Genomic DNA, 20,724 nt, shown 5'->3' with positions numbered 1-20,724 from the left:
TTTAACAGTCAGACATATACAAACCAACATAGTGCAGTAGTGAGCAATCTTGTAAATCCATAATTCCAGAAGTGACATAAAAGTGATTTAAGTGTTTGATCTAAGTGTACATGTGAACAGGTGTGAGTATATATATGTGTATGTGTATGTGTATGTGTGTGTATGCGTAAACAAAGTTACCATTTATTATTTATTACCATTTTCATTACCATCTCCGCCCCACTACCACCATATTGCCAGTATTGTGTTTGTTGATTTTTATTTCCATCCTTCCTCCTATGTACCAATTGCCATTGTCAATCCTGCATAAAATAAAAGATGATAAAATAAGATAATGTAAGATACCTTTCCCCCACATCTCTTCAGTCCCTATCTCCTATTTGTTTGAAATACAAAAGTTACTTTGTGATTTATGTTTTTTTTAAACGTGTCTGCTTAGAATATAAATGTAGTGTTTTTTGTTGGTAATTGTAATTCTTGTGGTGGTTTACTATTGAAACCAGGAGTGAAGTGCTGGTTTTCATGCAATTCTTTTTGTGCGGTCGTGTCTACAAGTATCTGAAAAAACATTTGCGTCCCTCGTAGTGGGGCCCCCTCAGTTGCGGCCCTGGATCGGCCGCCCCCACGCACCCATGCCACCTCAGCTTACGATGTCAGCCCTTTTTAGTGTCTCTCAGCTCGTGGTTTTGGTTTTACAGGCATTTACGCTTGGCTTTAATTATTTGGTTCACTCTTGCAGCTCTAATCCGCATCCAGCTGCAGCAAGTAGCTGTTTTAAGATGATTAATTCAGGTTTAATGTAATGGCTGCAGCAGCACAAGGTTAAGCATGCACATGAAGAGTAAATCCTGGTATGTTTTGTTCGACTTATGCAGTATAATTAATATATCAGTTAGCAGTTTATATGCAGTGTTGGAAATTTTACTATGTTCTAGAAAGATTGCTGTTGTGACTTTCACATAAAAGTAAATCAAGACAAAAACACATTATTTAGACATGAGGTCAACATTTCAAATGGTTATCACATCAAGTTACATGTCTGAAAGGAGCTAAAATGGACTGTAATCATTGTCTACTTTCAGATTGATTGCAAGTTGATTTATTTCTGCATAAAAATGAACATAATGACAAAGTGCAGTAAACAGTACAAAACATTGCAGGAGTGAGAACAAGAGCAAGTGCTTTGCAAACACATCACATTTGAAGTAAAAAAGACAACTGCAGAAAATGTAATAAATATGAAACATATACATAAGAACAAAAAGAAAACTAAATTAATGTAGACCTAATGCATAAAGGGAAATCAAAGGGAAAGAGAGAGTGTGTTGTGTGGGATAGTCTTTGTGTATTTCTTCAAAGGGAAAGGGAAAATGAGGACTAACTTCAAGCAGTTTGGGTCATCAGACGAGCCCTGGTTGAAATTGTTGAGAGATGTGGATTTATTGACAGCTTGATTTGAACTGCGGCACATTTAAGCTCATCTCATCTAATGGAGAACAAAGTGATGTTTGGGAATTTGGTCCTTTAGTCCTCTGGAGTGTCTTGTATTATAGGTTTGAAATTGTGAGATGAATAGAAAGTATGCTTTAAAGTGTTAAGGGAAGAGACTTCAACTAATGTATGTATTCATAAATAACACACTTTGGCAATCTGCCTGCTGACAGTCGCCAGGCTAACAAGTGGTATAATAATATTATCAGCTTCTTAACAATGCTTATTTTTTTGTAATCAAATAACCTTTAACCCTGCTACACTAAACAGTAAGAAGGCTTGCTAGTACAATATCATTCAGGCGCTAAAATGAGTGCAACATTACTGAAACCGCACTGACCTGTTTGCTGTTTTTTTTGTCATCAGCACTTTACTAAAGCCAAAAAACGGCTGTAATTGTGGTTCTAAACTACAGGAAATAATTTTACCGCTCATGGATTATAGTGGTAGAGAATCTGGTCTGGGATGCGCAACCATTGTGTCAGTCTCTCATTAACTGGAGCACAGCGGAGGCTTCATGCTGAGACAATTACACACTAGCCTTTAAGATTGTGACAGAGCGTTTTGACAGAAAATGATGAAACAGGAGACACATATGCTGTGTTAAACTCAAGATACATTTACATGCAACATGCAAGTGGCAACAACAAGTATGCATCTGGAGGGATACAAGTGTGTATTTTTTCATAATTAGTACAACATAATCCTCAAATTATGTCCATTTGGTGAAGAGAATTTGAGCCCTTGCCATGAAATAATAATTACTCAGGCATAAAGTAGGCGGTGAGAAAAAACAGAAGCTGCTGGAAGACTTGTTTTGGAAGATACTTTAACAGTTGTAGCCTGAGCACTCACATGAGACAAAGAGAATATCTCAAAATCAAGCATTTAAAGTGTAATGCCTTTAAGAAGCAGAGATCCGTTTGTCATTTATGGGTCTGAGGCTTTGACAGTGCTTTTACAAGTCACAAAGCTTGCCACCATGTGTCTCCCTGCCCCGAGGTTCGTGATGATGCCTGCACAACCACCCATGTGCTCCCACACCCATGGCCTCATTTCCATACTCTAAACTCCCATTAGTATGCTCTGAAACTGCATTTTTTTCCTGTAGCTATGTTGAGAGAGGGCAGACGATAGAAGAAGTGTGTGTCGGGGGGGGGGGGGGGAAACTTGCTTTGTAATCCCTGCGGTGCATGGCGTCTGGCAGCCTCAGGTACAGATCCGTCAGCGGTGTCCCTCCTCGTGCATGCACCAGTGGTCTTCAGCGCAGCATGAGAAAGGTCAGCTTCCATTAGATACACTGTGACAGAATGACGTCTCAGCAGCAGTTTATATCGAGCCTGGAGCTGGCTCTTGGTAATTCTGCTCTCTATCTTTGACTGTGTGTGTTGACATTCATCCGAGAGCTAGGAATTTAAAATAGCCAAGTACTAAACAGTTTGCGGCTTTGTGTTCAGATATCTCTGCCGAGAGGAGGGCAAGCGCGTAATATTACAACAGCCGTGTGCAGTCGTTTCTCTTAGGGTGATTCCAGACGTATTGCAGGAATGTGGAGCTTGAAGAGTCATGCAGTTGTTGTGTCTTTACTTTACTTCAGTCTTTCCACTCAGGCCTTGTCTATCATCATCTATTGCCAGCACTCAACCAGGAAACAGCAGAGTAATGAGGGGGCACTCCAGCCAGAAGAGGTGTTTGGGCTGCATCGTTGTCTTAGGAAGAGAATACCACAAGAGTGGAAATCTCTTAACGCACGGTGCGTTGTAAAACAGTGCTCTAGGCAATGCCTGAGCGACTTCCATCAGTGTTACACTGATGTTGTCAGGGTGTATGACAGGCCGTATGTGTGATGTTGTTGAATGAGAGCAGTGTCCTTGATCCTATCATGCTTCTTTCTGAGTGACTGCATGAACTGTCACTGACATATTGCAGTGTGCCGTGGATGAGTGGGGCACAGAAACACCAGACAGAAGCACCGCTGCTTTCTAGGGGGAAGAGCCGGAGTTGAGATGTTTACATTTTACTGCCTAACAGATGCCCACTTAACTTATATGGACAGAAAACTTCAGTATCACATTTTAACTTTTTTTTTTGAAAGAAATGCTTCATGCAAAAACACATGTGAGGCCAAGTATTTTTCCCACTGAAAATGTCCCATTGTGACCCCCTGACTTTTCCTCTAGCGCCACCTCAAAGTTGAGATTGTTACTATTGGATGAACTGATGAAAGCTACTCACATCTCAGACACATATAAGAGTTGGAACAAATTAAAAATGTAGCAAGAATCTAAAACTGAACTGATACAAGTTGAATTAATAATCAGGTTTCTACAAAGAGCAACCGTTAGCTTAAGTTTACCGATGGCAGTGCACACAATAGGATTAGAAGCTTAGTGGGCAGATTTTATACCACTTTATGAAAAACAACCAGGTATTTTATTAATGAAGTGGCTCATCTTTTAGACTGATGATTGAAGCAGACATTTCAAATCCATCCAAGCCCTATTAGTCACATAACATTGTGTTTGTAGAAAATAAACAGGAGTTTTACCTCCGGACAATTCAAATAACTTCTTCCACTTTGCATTTTGATTTGAAACCCAAAGCAGGACAGGAGTAAAGCTCTGTGTGTCTGGAATCCGAGGCATCACTTTACCATCCAACAGGAATACTGTAAATTCTTTCTACTTTTACTCATCAATAATGCAGTTTTGCTCTGACCACATTCCTCCTTCCCCTAACATAATTTGAAAGTAGTTGTCCAGAGAGCTTCTGCTCCACCTGACACTGCTAACATGACTGTGACCTCATAGCAATGCCTGAATATTCCTCACAGTGAAAGCACTCAGGAGGTGCACTTTGGACTGTCTTTCAAAGGGGCTCAGATGAGGAGCAGATTATGTTTGCTGGTGGACGGCGGAGGGAGGTTAGCAACACCGGCCTGCGTCTCTGCTTCAAACTCCCCATCCGCCCTCGTGTGCAGCTGTGTGCAGCTCCTCCACCGCTAACCAGAGGGGAGGCTGTTTGACATTTCCTGTGAGTCGCGATGCCACATCAGCTTATTTCCTCCCTCTTGTCACTTCTTATCTCTTCAGTTTATCCTTGATCCCTCTGTCTTTCTGGGCCGCCTCATCTTTTGGCCTCTCATCTTCCCTCCTTGTTGTGTTTTATCTTTCTGTTTCTGTCACTCCTCTGAGGTGAGAGACGATCGGGAGTGGGGGGAAAAAAAGAAGAGGAGTACTCTATGCTGTTACCATGGCAACTGCATCTAGGAGCTGAGCCAGTGCTCTTCCACAGACATGCGCGCTCCCTGTCTCATTCTCTCTCCACTTGCCTTGCTCAGATTAAAGCTTACCTCTGATGAAAATGAAGAGAGATTGAAGAGAGACAAGGGAAAAGGCTACACTTGTTAGAGAAGTGTGGCATTACTTAACCCTCTAAGGAAACAATGTGCTTTTTTCTGTGATGAGTCATTATTACTGATATACTGATATCAAAGACAGACATTGTCAGTGAACTGCCCTCAATGTGCAACAAAGGAAACAGGCAGTATATTCCTGCACTGTTAGGGGCTTTCTGCAGAGGTCTCGGTCGCTCGGCTGACAGAGGCGATTGTGGGTAATGGTCTGTTGCAGGAAATGAAAGCATTCGCAGGGCCGTGCTGCCTCGCTCTATGACATCAATCTGCATTCATTTGGCAATTAATCTGATTACATGAGGAGATGTCTCAATAAGAGACCCCATTTACCACAAACTAACTTTGGATTATGTGATTTGTATTCTCAATTTTGTGTGCATGTGTCCTTGAAGGGTTTTTTCATTATCGGCTGACATGTTTCATACAAATTTCTAATGACCCCTTAAAAGCAACAGTAACTATCAATTTGGGTATGATTAGAAAACTTGTCGTGGTTGGCTATGTGCTCAGTAATGTGTTCAGAACAGAAGTGAAAAATGTCCACAGTGGGGATCAGAAATGGTCGGACTGGAGCTGTTTTCAGATTATTTGTTGCTGTGAACACAGCGCAGCTCAGACAGGTTTATTTACACAGACGGCTGTAGATGAATGCGTTGTGTCATGTCGCCCAGGTGGATGTTAAAGTGAGGGGGGATGGCAGCTCCTGTTTGACTTGGACCGAATGAGAAAGTGTGCACCTGCAACGTACACAGGGGAGACGCTTGTTATTTTCAACTTGACTGAATCAGACTGGGAGGCGAACACGATGACAGAAAGACATGGTGGCGCTCACTATTTGCTTCCTTCGCCATCAGAACACCATACCCGACAGAGTTTTTCCTCTCCAGCCAGGGATTTAACTTGGCAGTCATATCCACGATTCAGTGAGTGAGGGGAAAATTGACTAAGCAACTTATAGCTCAGTGCACATCTGGATCAGACAGCGAGAGTCAAATGAGGCCCTGAGTGGACATACCAATCCACTTTTCACTTTTGTCCCCAAGGACAGGAATCCATTTTTATCAAATCACTGGGATTGTAAGTAAGGAGACGTTTGTCATAGCACAGCAGAGGAGGACGGCACATTCCTTCAACCACATGCAATATGCTAAGACCTTCCCTGTTTTGGAGGGACATTGTCTCTTCTCTGAACTGGTGAGGACCAGTTGTGTTCCTGCCTCACTCGTCAGCCATGATTGCCCACAAACCCCCAGATGCATTAGGTTGATGTGATTTGCTGCACATGGGGCATCTGGTGGGGAATCCCCTGAGTGGTTATAAAGAAATCCACACTGGATCACAAAACTATCTATCCACAGGGTAACATGTATTTTGGGGGTTGATCGGTAGCTTCTTTTTCTTTCTTACTTGAACAAGTGGCCAAAATTGGACAATATCACCCTGGAGTTTAACAGCAGGACCTCTTCGAAACCATCCGTATCATTCCCAGTGAATGTCAAGTTTTTGTGTCTTCAAAATCACAGAGCAAAGGCTTTGTTTTTATTTACATTTAATTTCTCATCATTTCTCATTCATCATTGCTTTGAGAAGCTGGTTCTCCAGCACATGAAGAACAACATCCCAGCCAGCACTGGACCGTCACAAGTTTGCATTCAGAACCAAAAGATCTACAGAGGGCACCATCTCCACTGCGCTCCACACAGTCTTCAAACACCTTGGGGAAAAAAAATCACCTACATCAGAATGCTGTTTGTGGATTTCAGCTCAGCATTCACGCAATCTCCCCATGAAGCTGATTAGCTCACCTAGCACTCTGGGCTTGAGTACCACAATGGGCTTGATTTTGGACTTCCTCACAAGGGGGCTGTAGCCTCTTATTTACAGGCCAGATTTTGAGTGGTTCTCATCCATCCATCCATCCATCCATCGTCAACCGCTTATCCTGCGTACAGGGTCGCGGGGGGCTGGAGCCAATCCCAGCGGACATCGGGCGAAAGGCGGGGTATACCCTGGACAGGTCGCCAGTCCATCGCAGGGCCACACATAGACAAACAACCAGACACACTCACTCCACCCAGAAAGGCCGGGACGACCGGGGCTCGAACCCACGACCTATAATGTAGTACAACTATTGCTTTAACAAACTGCATCTTCCAAGTGGTTAAGACACAATTCCCACCTCTCTTAACTGACCTCAGTACCTCAGTGTTCAAGTTACATTTATTTGTCATTCTACAACACATGGCTGCACAATAAAATTACATCTACATTTAGCTGACGCTTTCATCCAAAGCGTCTTACAATTGCTATTCATGTCAGAGGTCGCACGCCTCTGGAGCAACTTGGGGTTAAGTGTCTTGCTCAGGGACACATTGGTAGATGAGTCACAGTGGGGAATTGAACCTGTGTCTCTCACACCAAAGGTTGTAGACCCTTTTATGCTACACACACAGAACATATATACAAGCTTTAGCTCCTCTGTACTGTAACATTATACTGTGTGCGTCTTTGTCTTGTGCCTGAATATGATTTTTATTAGACAAATTAAAGACAACACTATGATGCTAACCTGCATACTACTGTACCATTTTAGGCATTTACATAGTCCATTGCACCGTGGAGCGTTACAAACATTCATACCCACTCATGGATGAGTGATAGTTCAGTTTTTTTGGTTTAGCACCTTTGTGAGTGAAGGAATGCGCAGTTGATAGTCATGAGAACAGACGGTAGTGCTCATGGCCTAATTCACTAATTCATTTTTTTTTTGGTAATCGTGATCTGGAGCTTGTCTTGCTTAAATAGATGATCATTATCTGGCTCAGTGGGGGATTTTATAATTAAAGTAAATGTCCTTCATGGCAAGGTGAATTATGTCTGTGGAAATCGTATTGTATCAAAAATCTGCAGCTTTCAGAATTTGTAATGAAGGTGTGATCCTGGCGCTAGTAGCGTTATTGTTTTGGGTAAATGCATTGTCTTTGGAATTTTCCACAGTCTCCAGCTGCAGCTGCCGCTGTCATATCCGCTATGGCATTTTGGTTCTGAAAGACAGCATGCATTAACACTTTTGACATGGCATTTTGAAATGAAGGCTCTACTCGGTTAAGACACTATTTGAAAATATTTGCTGTGTTGTTTCTTCTCAGGTTGGTGTTATATTGCTGAAGGATCAGACCTTGAGTCACAAGTAAGAGAGCAGGATAGGACTCCTCTCGGACAACAGGGAGCAGCAGGCATGCAGGACTCGGCTTCGGACAGCAAGATGGCCAAACAGGTCAGCACAGCCATAATTGCACTTATGGATTACTGAAGCCACAGACTTCTCAGTGGTTGTGTAAAGTAAAAAGACAGGAAATGGTATGTTTTAGTGTAACAGTAAGGACCTGGAATGCGATTCTAAGTGCCACTTAGGTGGGTTGCACCAGCTATTTGTAAATAGATTAAAAGGTAAAAGTCCCAGTAGTGAACCAGGTGAGAAACGTGAGAAATACTAAAACAAGTCACTGTAGCATCACAAGCTGTAACACAGCTGCCAAAAATAACACTTTGAGGGGGCCAAACGATACATTAAACTTATCTGTTAAAACTTTGTAAATATAAGTCTAACTTTGTTAAATGTATATATCTACAGTCATTGATATGGGCACCCCCACATGTCTGTCACATAATGCACTACTTCTCCCAGAAAATTGCCACAAATACAAATGTTCTAGTATTCTCATGTTTATTTCTTCTGTTCGCATTGCGACATTGTGAAGAAGTTTACAGCCCATGGCACTGTAACTAATTTCCCTGGTAGGGGACCCAACAGCAAAATGAATGAAAGATTACAAAGAAGGATTGTCCGAATAATGGATAAATGACATGATCAACTTCCAATAAAATTCAGGCTGACCTGCAGACGCGGGGTACAACAGTGTCAGCTCGCACTATCCGTCGCCATCTAAATGAAAAGGGAGGACCCAGGAGGAACCTGCTGCTGACACACAAACAGAAAAAAAGCCAGTAGTTTGCTAAAACTTTTCTGAGGAAGCCAAGATCCGGGGAGAAGTAGTGCATTATGTGACAGACATGCCCATGATTTTGTGTGTTTCAGCATTAGTAGTATTCATGCAGTTTAATATGCTAACCTGATCTACGCTATTTAGTAATTTAATCTGATGTTGTTAGGACAACATTTTAAGGTATATTATATTATTTTTGTTAAATGTAATTTAAAATCTTCACAGTTCCACACATCATTCAGTAAAATCTTTAAGTCTATATACAGGCATTGAAACACTAATGACTCCTGTGATTTATATTTTATTTCTGATTTCTGTTTTGTCTGGTAATTCCGTGATTAGTCTAATGACTCTGAGTCAGTGCAGTTTCTAGTATATCTACATCAGACTCTTGTGGTTTTCAGTATTTGAATTAGCAGACTTTCAAATATCCACAGGTACCAGGGATGACAGATGTCATGTAAAACTATGTCATTTAACTGCCTTTTTTGTTTTTATTTGTTAAGGAACAGAACTCCAAGCATCTGGATGAACACAGAGAAACAGACGACATGTCTGAGAAGACGTCCCCAAACAAGAACCTCAGATCTCCCCAGAAAGGCTCCAAACGACATAAAACCGTCCCCTTCAAAGTGACTCTGCTGGACACCTCTGAAATTGAAGCAGAAATTGAGGTATGCATGATGGAAAACAATATGTGGTCACACCTTTTCTGGAATTAGGCTTAACACGCTTTGAACAAACTGTTGAAAAGCAACATTCTTTCTTTGCTTAGTTTTTAATTTTCTCTGTGGGCAGATGTCTTTGTTGTAATGTGCTGCCCGGAGCGGATAAAACAACTAGAGAGAATAGCAGAAAAGGTGCCATGCTGAGAGCTCACCAGGGGGCCAAAGCCAGAGCAATGTTACACTATTCTGTAATACACACAGTGGCACAAAAAATAGTGCAGCATGAAAGTCTTCATTCAACACAAGAGACAGTGTATCTGGAAAGTATTCACAACGCTTCGCTTTTTCCACATTTTGATATGTTACAACCTTATTCCAAAATGGATGAAATTCATTATTTTCCTCAAACGTGAAAGAAGTTTGTGTGAATTATTTGCAAATTCATTAAAAATTAAAAACAAAAAAAGCACATGTACATAAGTATACACAGCCTTTGCCATGACAGAACCTTCCAGAAGAACAACCATCTCTGCAGCACTCCACCAATCAGGCCTGTGGCCAGACAGAAGCCACTCCTCAGTAAAAGGCATGACAGCCCGCCTGGAGTTTGCCAATAGGCACCTGAAGGACTCTCAGACCACGAGATACAAAATCCACTGGTCTAATGAAACGAACATTGAACTCTTTGGCATGATTGGCAAGAGTCGAGTCTGGATGAAACCAGGCACCGCTCATCACCTGGCCAATACCATCCCTACAGTGAAGCATGGTGGAGGCAGCATCATGCTGTGGGGATGTTTTTCAGCGACAGGAACTGGTAGACTAGTCAGGATTCAGGTAAAAATGAATGCAGCAATGTGCAGAGACATCCTTGATGAAAACCTGCTCCAGAGCGCTCTGGACGTCAGACTGGGGCGAAGGTTCATCTTCCAACAGGACAATGACCCTAAGCACACAGCTAAGATAACAAAGGAGTGGTTACAGGACAACTCTGTGAATGTCCTTGAGCGGCCCAGCCAGAGCGCAGACTTGAACCTGATTGAACATCTCTGGAGAGATCTGAAAATGGCTGTGCCAACTATGCTTCCTATCCAACCAGATGCAGCTTGAGAGGTCCTGCAAAGTAGTTTTTTGGAAGAAACTTCCCAAAAATAGTTGTGCCAAGCTTGTAGCATCATACTCAAAAAGACTTGAGGCTGTAATTGGTGCCAAAGATGCTTCAACAAAATATTGAGCAAAGGCTGTGAATACTAGTACATGTGCTTTTTTCATTCGTTTTTCATTTTTAATAAATTGAAAAGCACTGTGAATTCTTTTCTGGATGCACTCCAGTCTGGATGTCTCTTTTGTTATTACTCCAACAGTGTGAAATAGGACATTTCCCACTCGCTGGGAAAGGAATCTGCATACATAGAGATTTTGGAGCTTTTTATACCTAGCAGATGCATACACTTCTGGCAAAATATCTTTCGCAGGATTGTGGTGCAAAGAATTAATATCCATGTACTTGACTGTGGAGATGACTTTGATGATGCATCTGTCTGGCACTCCACTGCCTCTGTACCTGAGATGAGAGTTAAATCAGTCTTTTATCTGGGCCAGTTGGTGACAGCCAGCCTGTGTCACAGTCCAGTAACCTGCCTCTACATTTCTTCAGCAAGACTTCTGTCCAGCATGGACTGGGACTGGAGACGCACTATACATGTTGAGTACTGGGTACTGGCGCCCTTATCAGTAGGAAAAGTTTTTGTCAGTGGCTTGCAAAACGTGATGTGAAAGTGATTGAAGAATTATTATTCATTTTCTTATCTGCCATCTTAATGGTTAACATTTGGTTGCATTTATGGTTAGGAGAGGGTTGATGAAATCTACATCAACCCTCTCCTTTTAAAAGTCGGGACTGTGCTGCTTCGAAGCCAGACGTTTTAAGGTGTTATACAGTAACAACATCATGCTACTTGTGCTGTCATTATCTGCACGGCCACAAGACATTGCATGCCAACAAAAGTAATGCTTGTTTTAAAGGAACAGTTCGACTTCTTGGAGTCTTGTCATCACTGGGAGGTTGCCCGGGAAAGCAGCGCAGACACAAGGAAGTCACTGCTCCCTCCCAGCCAAGTAAATGTCTGATACATAATCCTCCCATAAAAAACACAACTTAGTGCTTTTACACTTTGGTTTTTCTACAAACAAGATCCAACATGCTAATTGGTGAACTTTAGAGCCGCTGGTAGTAAGATTTTGGAACCTCTGGAAAAAGCCAGCCAGCTGTTTCCCCTTTTTCCCGTCTTTATGCTAAACTAAGCTAGTCTGCTGCAGGCTTTTTAAGGAGCATTCCAGCGATTTAGCATTGCACTTACACTAAGATGGGAGAGTCATAGACTGATTCAAAATGTATGGTCAAAATCGAAGCGGCACAGTCCCGAGTTTTAAAAACACTGGATCCTAAATTTCAGATGAAGACAACTCGACGCTGTCTTATGTTAGAACCTCCAATCCAAAGCAAATGACTCATTTTTCAAAATCTACCTTCCAAATTCTTAACACAACCTTTCTGTTAAAAACTCTCAAGTCAAGTCTGAGATAACCTGATATTGTTAGGGTTATTTTCTCAGACTTCTGAAAGCTCCTCCAGAACAACAGACGACACTATACTGTAAAGCATTATAGTGATAAGTATAAGAAAATGTAATTAATGTAGTTACTGAGGTCACTGGATATTCCTTTTGTCCAATAAAAGAGTTAAGCACAGGTCACAGACAGGGTGTTAGGAAATCTAGAGTTATTACATGGTTGCAAGCCAGGTGCAGCCAAGGAGGAAATAGAAGAGCATGCCATTATGAACTTAGGACACTTATACACAAGTCCATGAAACATTGTGTGTGTGTGTGTGTGTGTGTTGTGGTGTTGGGTGGAGCGCTCCTTTTTTGTGCCACTGTGTGTGAGGTAAGAACATCAGGAATGCTATGCTTGCACCAACCTCTCTCTCAGCACTGTGAAAACATTCAGAAATACCTTTGGGCCTTTTCCACTCTACAACAATAGTTTGCATTATGGTTATGAAACCTTCTGTGTCTGAACTACTCTCTGTGAACATTTGTCTGCCCTAGCAGCACTGCCAATCATTGCCAGAGAAGAATCTACAAAGCAGCCTCTTGTCAACCCATATTTTTTAAATTCTAATTTGGTGAGAGCCTTAGACCTTGTTAGGCCTGTTCTCGTTTCCTGTCTTTAATTGCTGGGGTGGAACATCACGCCTGCCATATCTGAACCTCCCACTTGCTTTCAGGAGTTGGTAATAACAGCATTGCGAGCAGGCAAGCCACACTTTGGGAGTCCTCTCACTGGAGGAGGTGCCGCATTCAGGGGTTAATTAAAGTCTCTTGTCATGGATGCATGATGGAGTCTCCATGTGGTCTTTGCGCAGAAGAGCAGGCGCCAAACCCTTACCCACCCTCTCTTGTACCTCTGCTTATTTGGATGTAATCTGCATGGTCAAGCCTGCCTGGGCCAATGTGTAGAACATGGCGATTTTGGGTAGAATTTAGAGTTTCATGCCGGTCAGTTGTCTTTCTATACTGCCAAGATTCTTGGGTATCCATTCAGGTGGCAACGCTGACATTGTTTTTGAAAAGTTGAATACTTAATTGCTCCAGAGCAGAGAGCGAATAGACTGGATCATCTCAGTATTATTCAGGATTATTAAAGGGGCTATATGTTATTTTTTTAAATAAAATGAATCACTTTTTTATTGCCTTGGCTCTGACGGCGAGTATGCCTAATTCTATGCAAAGACACTCCCCAGTGTCTCGCCCGCTGAATCTGTACTGCACTCACAGCAACAACACCATAGCTAACAAAATGGAGTCCGTTTAGACCATAAAACGACCGGCTCCCAGCATAACACAGACTCCACGTAAGGATAAGAACCATCAACAAAGTTGTATATGCTTCAGGCCAAACAAACATCAGATTGTTTTGGAACCGACAAAACTGAGAGTTGGCTTTCCTCCTATTGGACAGCTAAACCAGGGTACATGTGGGGTCTTAAAAGTATTAAAAAGTATTCTATTTAATATTCTCAATATAAGGCCTTAAAAGTATTGAATTTCATTTACAAAGGTCTTAATTTTTTTGTCCTTTCGTAGGATTAAATAAATACCGTAACATCATAAATAACTGTCAAATGTATAAAATGTTTTGTGTGTAATGTTACAATTGACTACTTGTACGTCAGCTGACTTCCTGTCATCTCTACAGTAGCATTAACTTCACCGCCGATTAGATTGCTGTTTCATCTTTATTTTAGCCACGCTTCATAGTTAGCTTTTTACAGACTGATAAAGTTTACTTTTCATATTTGTTTATTGTTTTTTCATCATTTAAATGGCCTAATTACGTCAGTGTTTTCAGAAAGCAAGCTAGCCTAGCCAGTCAGCTAGCCGTGCCGCAGTATTGCCAACTTAGCAACTTAGCCAACGAGTATTCAGACCCCTCTAGCGAGGGGAGGACTTTTTTTCAAAAAATCGACTAGTGACAAATACAGCGACTTTTTCTGGTGTTATTGGATACATTTGGAGACTCTGACGTGAAGCCGCCGCTAGCTGATCTCACCCTGGCTTACATTCAGGGCAGGATGTAAATGTAAAATGTTCTTTGCCTGTGCCAAACCTGGATGAAGGAGGCAAAAGAAAGTTTCTTTGTAGTGGTGTTTTTTACTCACTTTTTTCTCTCCCACAACGTTATTCCCTTCTCCTTTCTCCTCTATCACGATTACATTGCAATGGATCAGCTAGCATTACTGGGTTAACATGTTGCCCATGTATATTGTGCAAGATGAGAACTAAATGTAACTACTGTTTTACGACAAACTGCAACTTTGCTAACAGACAAAATTGTCTTTTAAATTGACAATATGTGTAATTCAGGGCACAATTCAAATGGGATAACAAAATAAATAGTCTCTTGCCATTGACTGATGTACATATTTTTTCCGAAATAAGGTCCCATGGGGCGGAAGCGAGGTACTTAGGCACTTTATACATTTAGCTGTGCTCATATTGCTGAGCCTCCTGTGAAAGATAAACAAATTGTTACTGAAAAGCAGACAGGTGAGCTGACACTGATGTAGCACATCGGCTAAAATTAATGTTAAATGTATTTAAATCAGTTGCAAAATAATCAATATTCAGTAGCTACTAGGAAATGAAATGACTTAAAATAAGATTAGTGTTATTGTTGCCATATAGGCTAGCCATCCATTTTTTTTTTTAACTTATGACCTTCAATTTGGGAGGCATGTGTGCTTCATTTTGCGCCACTATGAGGCTAACTTTTATGATTGAGTGAATTGTTTTGCCAGCTATAGGAAGCCAGTAATTTTGCTTTTGACAAAATATCTGCAAAAATAATGACATTCCCACCAGCGTTCATAGTGTTACTAACAGGCAAATGTTAGCATGCTAAAGATGGGTGAACATAGTAAACAGGACCTGCTAAACATCACTGTTGTCACTGTGAGCATGTTATCATGCTGACATCAGCATTTAGCTGAAAGTACAGCTTCACAGGGCTGCTAGCGCAGCTGTACTCTTGGTCTTGTTTATTAATACTGGACATTGCAAAAGTATCACTTTTGATGACACATTTGACCAATAATGATGGAGTTAATTCAGCTCTTTTTCATAAATTTTTATTTTGTCTGTGCCCAGCACATCTTTGATTGCTATAAATGTACAATATGTGCGATTGTTAATATTATTTCATCACATCAGAAAGATGTTAGTTGTGATGATAATTCTGAGAATATAGAACCAATCACACTGGCGTTAGAAAACCCCTGCATCAATTACGTGGCAGCAACATGTTGACTGTTTTCATGATTACTTAATTGCATGTTTTAACTACTTAGTAACAACACTTGATGGAAAGCTAAAACTAGTCTGACCGATGATGAGATGTTGCTGTTGGGTAGATTTTGTATGTCAAAGACTATAGCAAAGCAACACACTGCATAAAATAAGCACTGTATAAATGTCAGATAGGTTAGACCACCGCGTTTAACTATATCTTTAAAAGTTACAGTTACAGCTGAAAATGACAGCAAAAATAAATAAATTTGCCAATTTTATTTTAAGATAATCTATACTCCAAACACACACAAGTTAATAAGATAATCTCACTTAAAAATATAGTGTTTGCATTAAATGTCCCTCAATATTAGAAATGAGGAAAAATGTATCCAAAAAATGATTGATTGGTTAAAACAATTGCCATTATTGGCCATATTTCTCAGGCTGAATTGTTTAATTCCACCTCTCTATTTTGGTGTACTTATGGCACCCAGGCTAAATACAAAGGATATACTGATGTCTGCCAAAACAGGCCCAAGGCTCCTTCAGTACTGTGAACAAAAAGAACAATTTGTGCATCCTGAAAAAAAATTGAAAAGAAGAAATATCTGCCTACAGTACAAAGACCAATTTTCCCCAGTAATTCACAGTCCATTTTCACCGGCAAGTGTTTGATGCACACGGACTGTGACACAACACCAAATGGTTAAGCTGTTTTATTGTGCGCAGAACCAGAGAACAGGAAAGCAATCTTGAAAAGCACAGATGTCTAATGGGGTCTGAGATTGGTGAGCCACAATTCTTCCCAATAAAACTGAGCTATACCAGTAGTAAACTCTTATACACTTATGGTATTTCAGAAATATATTATAGAATCCTTCTGCATTGTTGTTGACCTTTTTGCCACTGCTGTGTCATGTATGTTTGTCTTGGCAGAAACACTCCAAAGGACAGGCCCTGATGGACATGGTGTGTGAGCACCTCAACTTGCTGGAGAAGGACTACTTCGGTCTGACCTTTGCCGACACAGACACCCAGAAGGTCAGTGATTATGTGCCACTATAACCTTGTGGGATGTTTTCAGTACGTGTTCACACACGTTGCTCACAGAACAATCTGTATTCCTCTCACTCGTTGGCTGGGTCGCCTCTCTCAGGGGTGCACTATCCATCATTCAACGATGAATGGAAAATGGAAATTTCCATGATCTGTCTGGGTCTGGACAACAGGCAATTGAAAAACGTGTGCAGTTGGATAAAATATGATAAAATGCCTCATCTACTGTTTGAAAGATGTATGAAATTTAGTTATACAAATATTTTTCAGAGGCAGAGCTGCTCTGGTGGTATAAATAATGTCAGTTTGAGTAAGTGTCCATTGAATATGTAAGAAGAAAAGTTTGGCCAAAATGACTTTTTCTCTTTCATAACCGTGGCACATTGGAGTATAAGCATGCTAGCTTATTAGCTTGCATTTAGCCTATAGCTATAAGCAAGTTTTAACTTTAAAGCAGGCAATGTAATGTAGTGTTATTACTGAACAACAGTCAGTGTGGCAAGTGCCAATTACAAGGTACATGCTAAAACACAGTTTAACAATAGCACAAGCAAGAGAGTCATAAAAAAAAGCTCAGTAATGTCAGTTAATGTTACTGTACATGACTATAGCTATCTAAACCAGACCAAGTAAGGTTGTAGCAGCAAAAACCGTCGACAAGCTAAATAACCAGCTAATGTAAGTTAATCAGTATGGCTAAAAGGCTTTTTCAGGTAAAGTACAGGGGGGAAATGTAAGTCACTTTGGATAAAAAACATCAGCTAAATGAGTAAATGTAATGTAAATGGTGAGACTAAACCAAAACTGTAAAAGCTACAACGGCAGAGTTGGGTGATAATAACCTAGATAGGTTTGACACCCTGCTAGACACTACAAGAAGTAAGTAAATATTTTAATTTTGACTTTATTTTGTCAGAAATGCTGTGACTATTTGGTTCTGCCCTCTGAGGTTTCATTATTTCTGCGTCTGATAAATGTGTACATACATTAAACTTCAATCAGCCCACAAATCATTTTGACATTTCAGCCTGTGTTTACCTCTGATCTTTGTTGACTTGTTAGGCTGCACAGACCAGGCTTATTATCATTTAATCAAGAAATTGATACTGAAACGATGGGTCCTAGCTGTCGGCTCACATCAGAGCTCTTTGTCAGATGTGGGGTTTGGGTTTTGATGGATGTGAGCCTCCCTAAATGTATATATGTGACTACGCAACAGGCTACAGAGGAACCTCCTGCCTTTTGAAGATGGCCGAAATGACAAGACTAAGTCCCTTTTAACATCTGGAGTGTATCCTCTGTCACCATAATCAGCTTATGCATTCTTTGTCAGCCGTCATGTTGTGACTTGATGCGTGCCTGACGGCTGAGGCTTTGGATCGAGCGTGATGTCGGCCCATACGGACAGGTTAAACGGGGTGTTAGAGATTGTTAACACTTGAAGTTCCAATATTTTCCTCTCTTTGAGTTTAGGTAATGCTATGGCTTAGACAGGCTCATCAGAGGGCAGCCTACTGTCTGGGGTCATTGCTGATTGGTAGCCCGAACAAGCCTTGTCATTCCAGATGCCCTTTCTCTGTCTCAGCTGGTATTAACGAGGATTTAATCTTTGCCCTTTGGGCGAACATTTATTCCGTGTGATTGCTTTATGAACTAAGGTTGCAAAAGCAAGAGTGAAGCCTTGAACAGTCAGCGATTAAAAGTTCTTCCTCCTTTTCTGCAGAAGAAAAGCAAAGCAGCAGAGAGCACCTTACTAATTGAGTGCTCTTTGGCCTTGGCTAATATAAGATAGATTCAGGGGGACGATAAATGCCTTCGGCTCATTAAAGTCTTTAGCAGTTTGATTAAACACCGGAGGAGTATGTGTATTTGTGTCTGTTTATGTGAGTGTGCGCGTACATGAAGGCACAGTTCGAGCTGCCAGAGATGCTTGAAGTTTTCCCAACATGGCCACAGGATTGCACTCTGCTGTATCAACCTTTCATGCTCTTGATTCCGCCAAAAAGACTGTGAGCATTAATAAGCAGCTGCTGCGTGGTGTTCAGGTTGGTGAAGACGGTGTTTGTGTGTGTAAAGACAAGTAACACATTATATTAACTCCAATTGACTAGACTTCTATTCTTTTAGAATTACTATATTCTCTTTTTAGGTTAACTGATTTTTAAAAACAGATTTTAACCACGCTAGCAGCATGGCTCACTGGATGGCAGTGTCACTTGGTTCGTCCAGACTCAAATATCGCAACGACTATTGGATGGATTGCCATGAAATTTTGTACAAACATTCGTGGTCCCCAGAGGATGAAACGTACTGACTGTGAAGATCACCTGACTTGTAATCCAGCGCCATCTTGATAACTACTGGATAGACTGGTACAAAGTTTGGTACAAATATCCTTGGTGATCCCCTGACATTTCCCTTTAGTGTCAAAGCAACGCAAAGCTTCAACACCTAGAAAAAGGATTGTGCTTGTCACATGACCTGCACAGGATCTACTTAACACACCTGTAAGTGCTTTTGTAATTTCACTGTGTGAGTCTGAAGGAGCAATGGGCGAAACGCGATGCTCACAAATAAAGTAGTAAGTCAGATCAGTGTGTGGTAGTTTGTTTTTGATTTTTCATAGATTTATCCTGCTATCTACCAGCACCTCATTGTGTTGCTGTGCTCGGGGAATTTTTTGTCTTCGTTGACCTAGAAAAAGGATTTGACGACTTGATTGCCTCGCTTTTAATTTAATGCCACCACAAGATCAACATGTGTGATTTTGAGTGAAATTGACAGACATTCGTATCCCGCTCACGATTAATTCTAAGGGCCCTATTTTAGTGAAGCGTGGGGCGTGTCCAACTCCAATTTTGCTATTTTAACGGCGGAATAATTATGGTCATTATGCCAGGAGCATGGTTCAAAAGGGTTGTACTGTGAATTAGTCACGGGTGTGTTTTGGGACTGACATACAATACACCAATCAGAGCGTCATTTTGCAGTCCCTTAAAAACCATTTGCGCTTGGTGGTGCATTGCTATTATAATGACAGATGAATGGCGCATTATTAAAACCATCAACTGATTGATTGATTTGCAGACTCACAGCAGAGGGGAGATATGGACAGAAGTGTGGACGTGATATAAAAACCCTCTCTGATCATAAAGCCTAATGTCACTCTGCAGCTCTGTGGTTTATCAGTGAAGTGTCTGAACTCCACTGCAGACTGAAGTCTGTTAACAGACAGACGCTGTCTCCTCTATGAAACGTCTGGATCCTCACTGCGCTGCATCATTATAAACTATGATGAACTGTTTGTGGGTCACACCTCTTTTTCTTTATTTTGTGTTTTTTTGCTGCACGATTTTTTTATTTTATTTTATTTTTTTTTTTTACAATTTACTTTCATGTTTAGAGAGGCTGCTGTCACTCATTTTAAACATTTCCATGTGTGCAATAAAGTCACAACAAACACTGTAGGGCATTTAAGCAGCTTAACAAAAAAAAAACCTGTCATAAATGTGACATGACAGTACGGAGGAAACTCTCCAGAGGAAACATGATTTAACTTATAGCTTCTGAAATAATTTACAAACTCTGATGGAGCTCCGGATTAATCAGGAGGACGGTTGGTTTACTCCTAAGAGTTTCACTGAATGAACCTGGACTGTGTGAGACCTTTTGGATGTGTAGAAGAATACAGAACACAAATTAACATTAGATCCTGACTAATCCTTTCGACCGAGATTTTAATAATTAATGAAGTTACACTGCTATGACTCTTGCGTAAATGCGCACAGCGTGTCTCTTACCATCTGAGTAATTTACCGCTAAACTAAAAAACAGTGAAATACTCGGTGACTTTAGACCTGTTTTTTTTCGGGGGGTGGGGGGGTGGGGGTGGGGGATTTTACTACTTTAACCAAAAACTATGAAAATCTCTTACCCCATGTTACCCTATATATTAATGGGCAGTACCAAAACATGTGTATGGACCTCATTCATCAGCATCATTGAGGACATTGTGATATATCCGTTTAGAATGATTTGCTCTTGTCCTTCAAAGAACATTTTCTCTTTGTCCTGCATTTTTATAATGTTTAAATTAAGGGGTTTGTAAGAAAATACCCCAGCGAGATCCTCAAGTATTTCAAAGCCAATTTAATCTCTTGGATAGCCTTAGCTGGTTGTTAGTTGCCGTTAATAGTTTTTTTCAGACAGTTGACTGATCTCTAACCTGTTTTTAG

At 40.9% G+C, this 20,724-nt stretch overlaps 1 protein-coding gene across 1 annotated transcript in view; it reads left to right on the top strand.

Annotated features, from left to right (window-relative positions):
* LOC123956437 (band 4.1-like protein 1) overlaps positions 1-20,724 on the top strand; it is an 80,705-nt gene that overhangs the window by 36,055 nt on the left and 23,926 nt on the right. Inside the window, exons 2-4 of the mRNA XM_046028619.1 lie at positions 8,056-8,183; positions 9,420-9,587; positions 16,370-16,474. Of these exons, the coding sequence (XP_045884575.1) occupies positions 8,145-8,183; positions 9,420-9,587; positions 16,370-16,474 (312 nt within the window). The 5' untranslated portion in view covers positions 8,056-8,144. The remainder of the gene's footprint in view (positions 1-8,055; positions 8,184-9,419; positions 9,588-16,369; positions 16,475-20,724) is intronic.

This window comes from Micropterus dolomieu, linkage group LG18 (assembly GCF_021292245.1).
Source record: "Micropterus dolomieu isolate WLL.071019.BEF.003 ecotype Adirondacks linkage group LG18, ASM2129224v1, whole genome shotgun sequence".
Classification (NCBI taxonomy): Eukaryota; Metazoa; Chordata; class Actinopteri; order Centrarchiformes; family Centrarchidae; genus Micropterus; species Micropterus dolomieu.
This window is presented reverse-complemented; position numbering and strand designations above follow the sequence as displayed.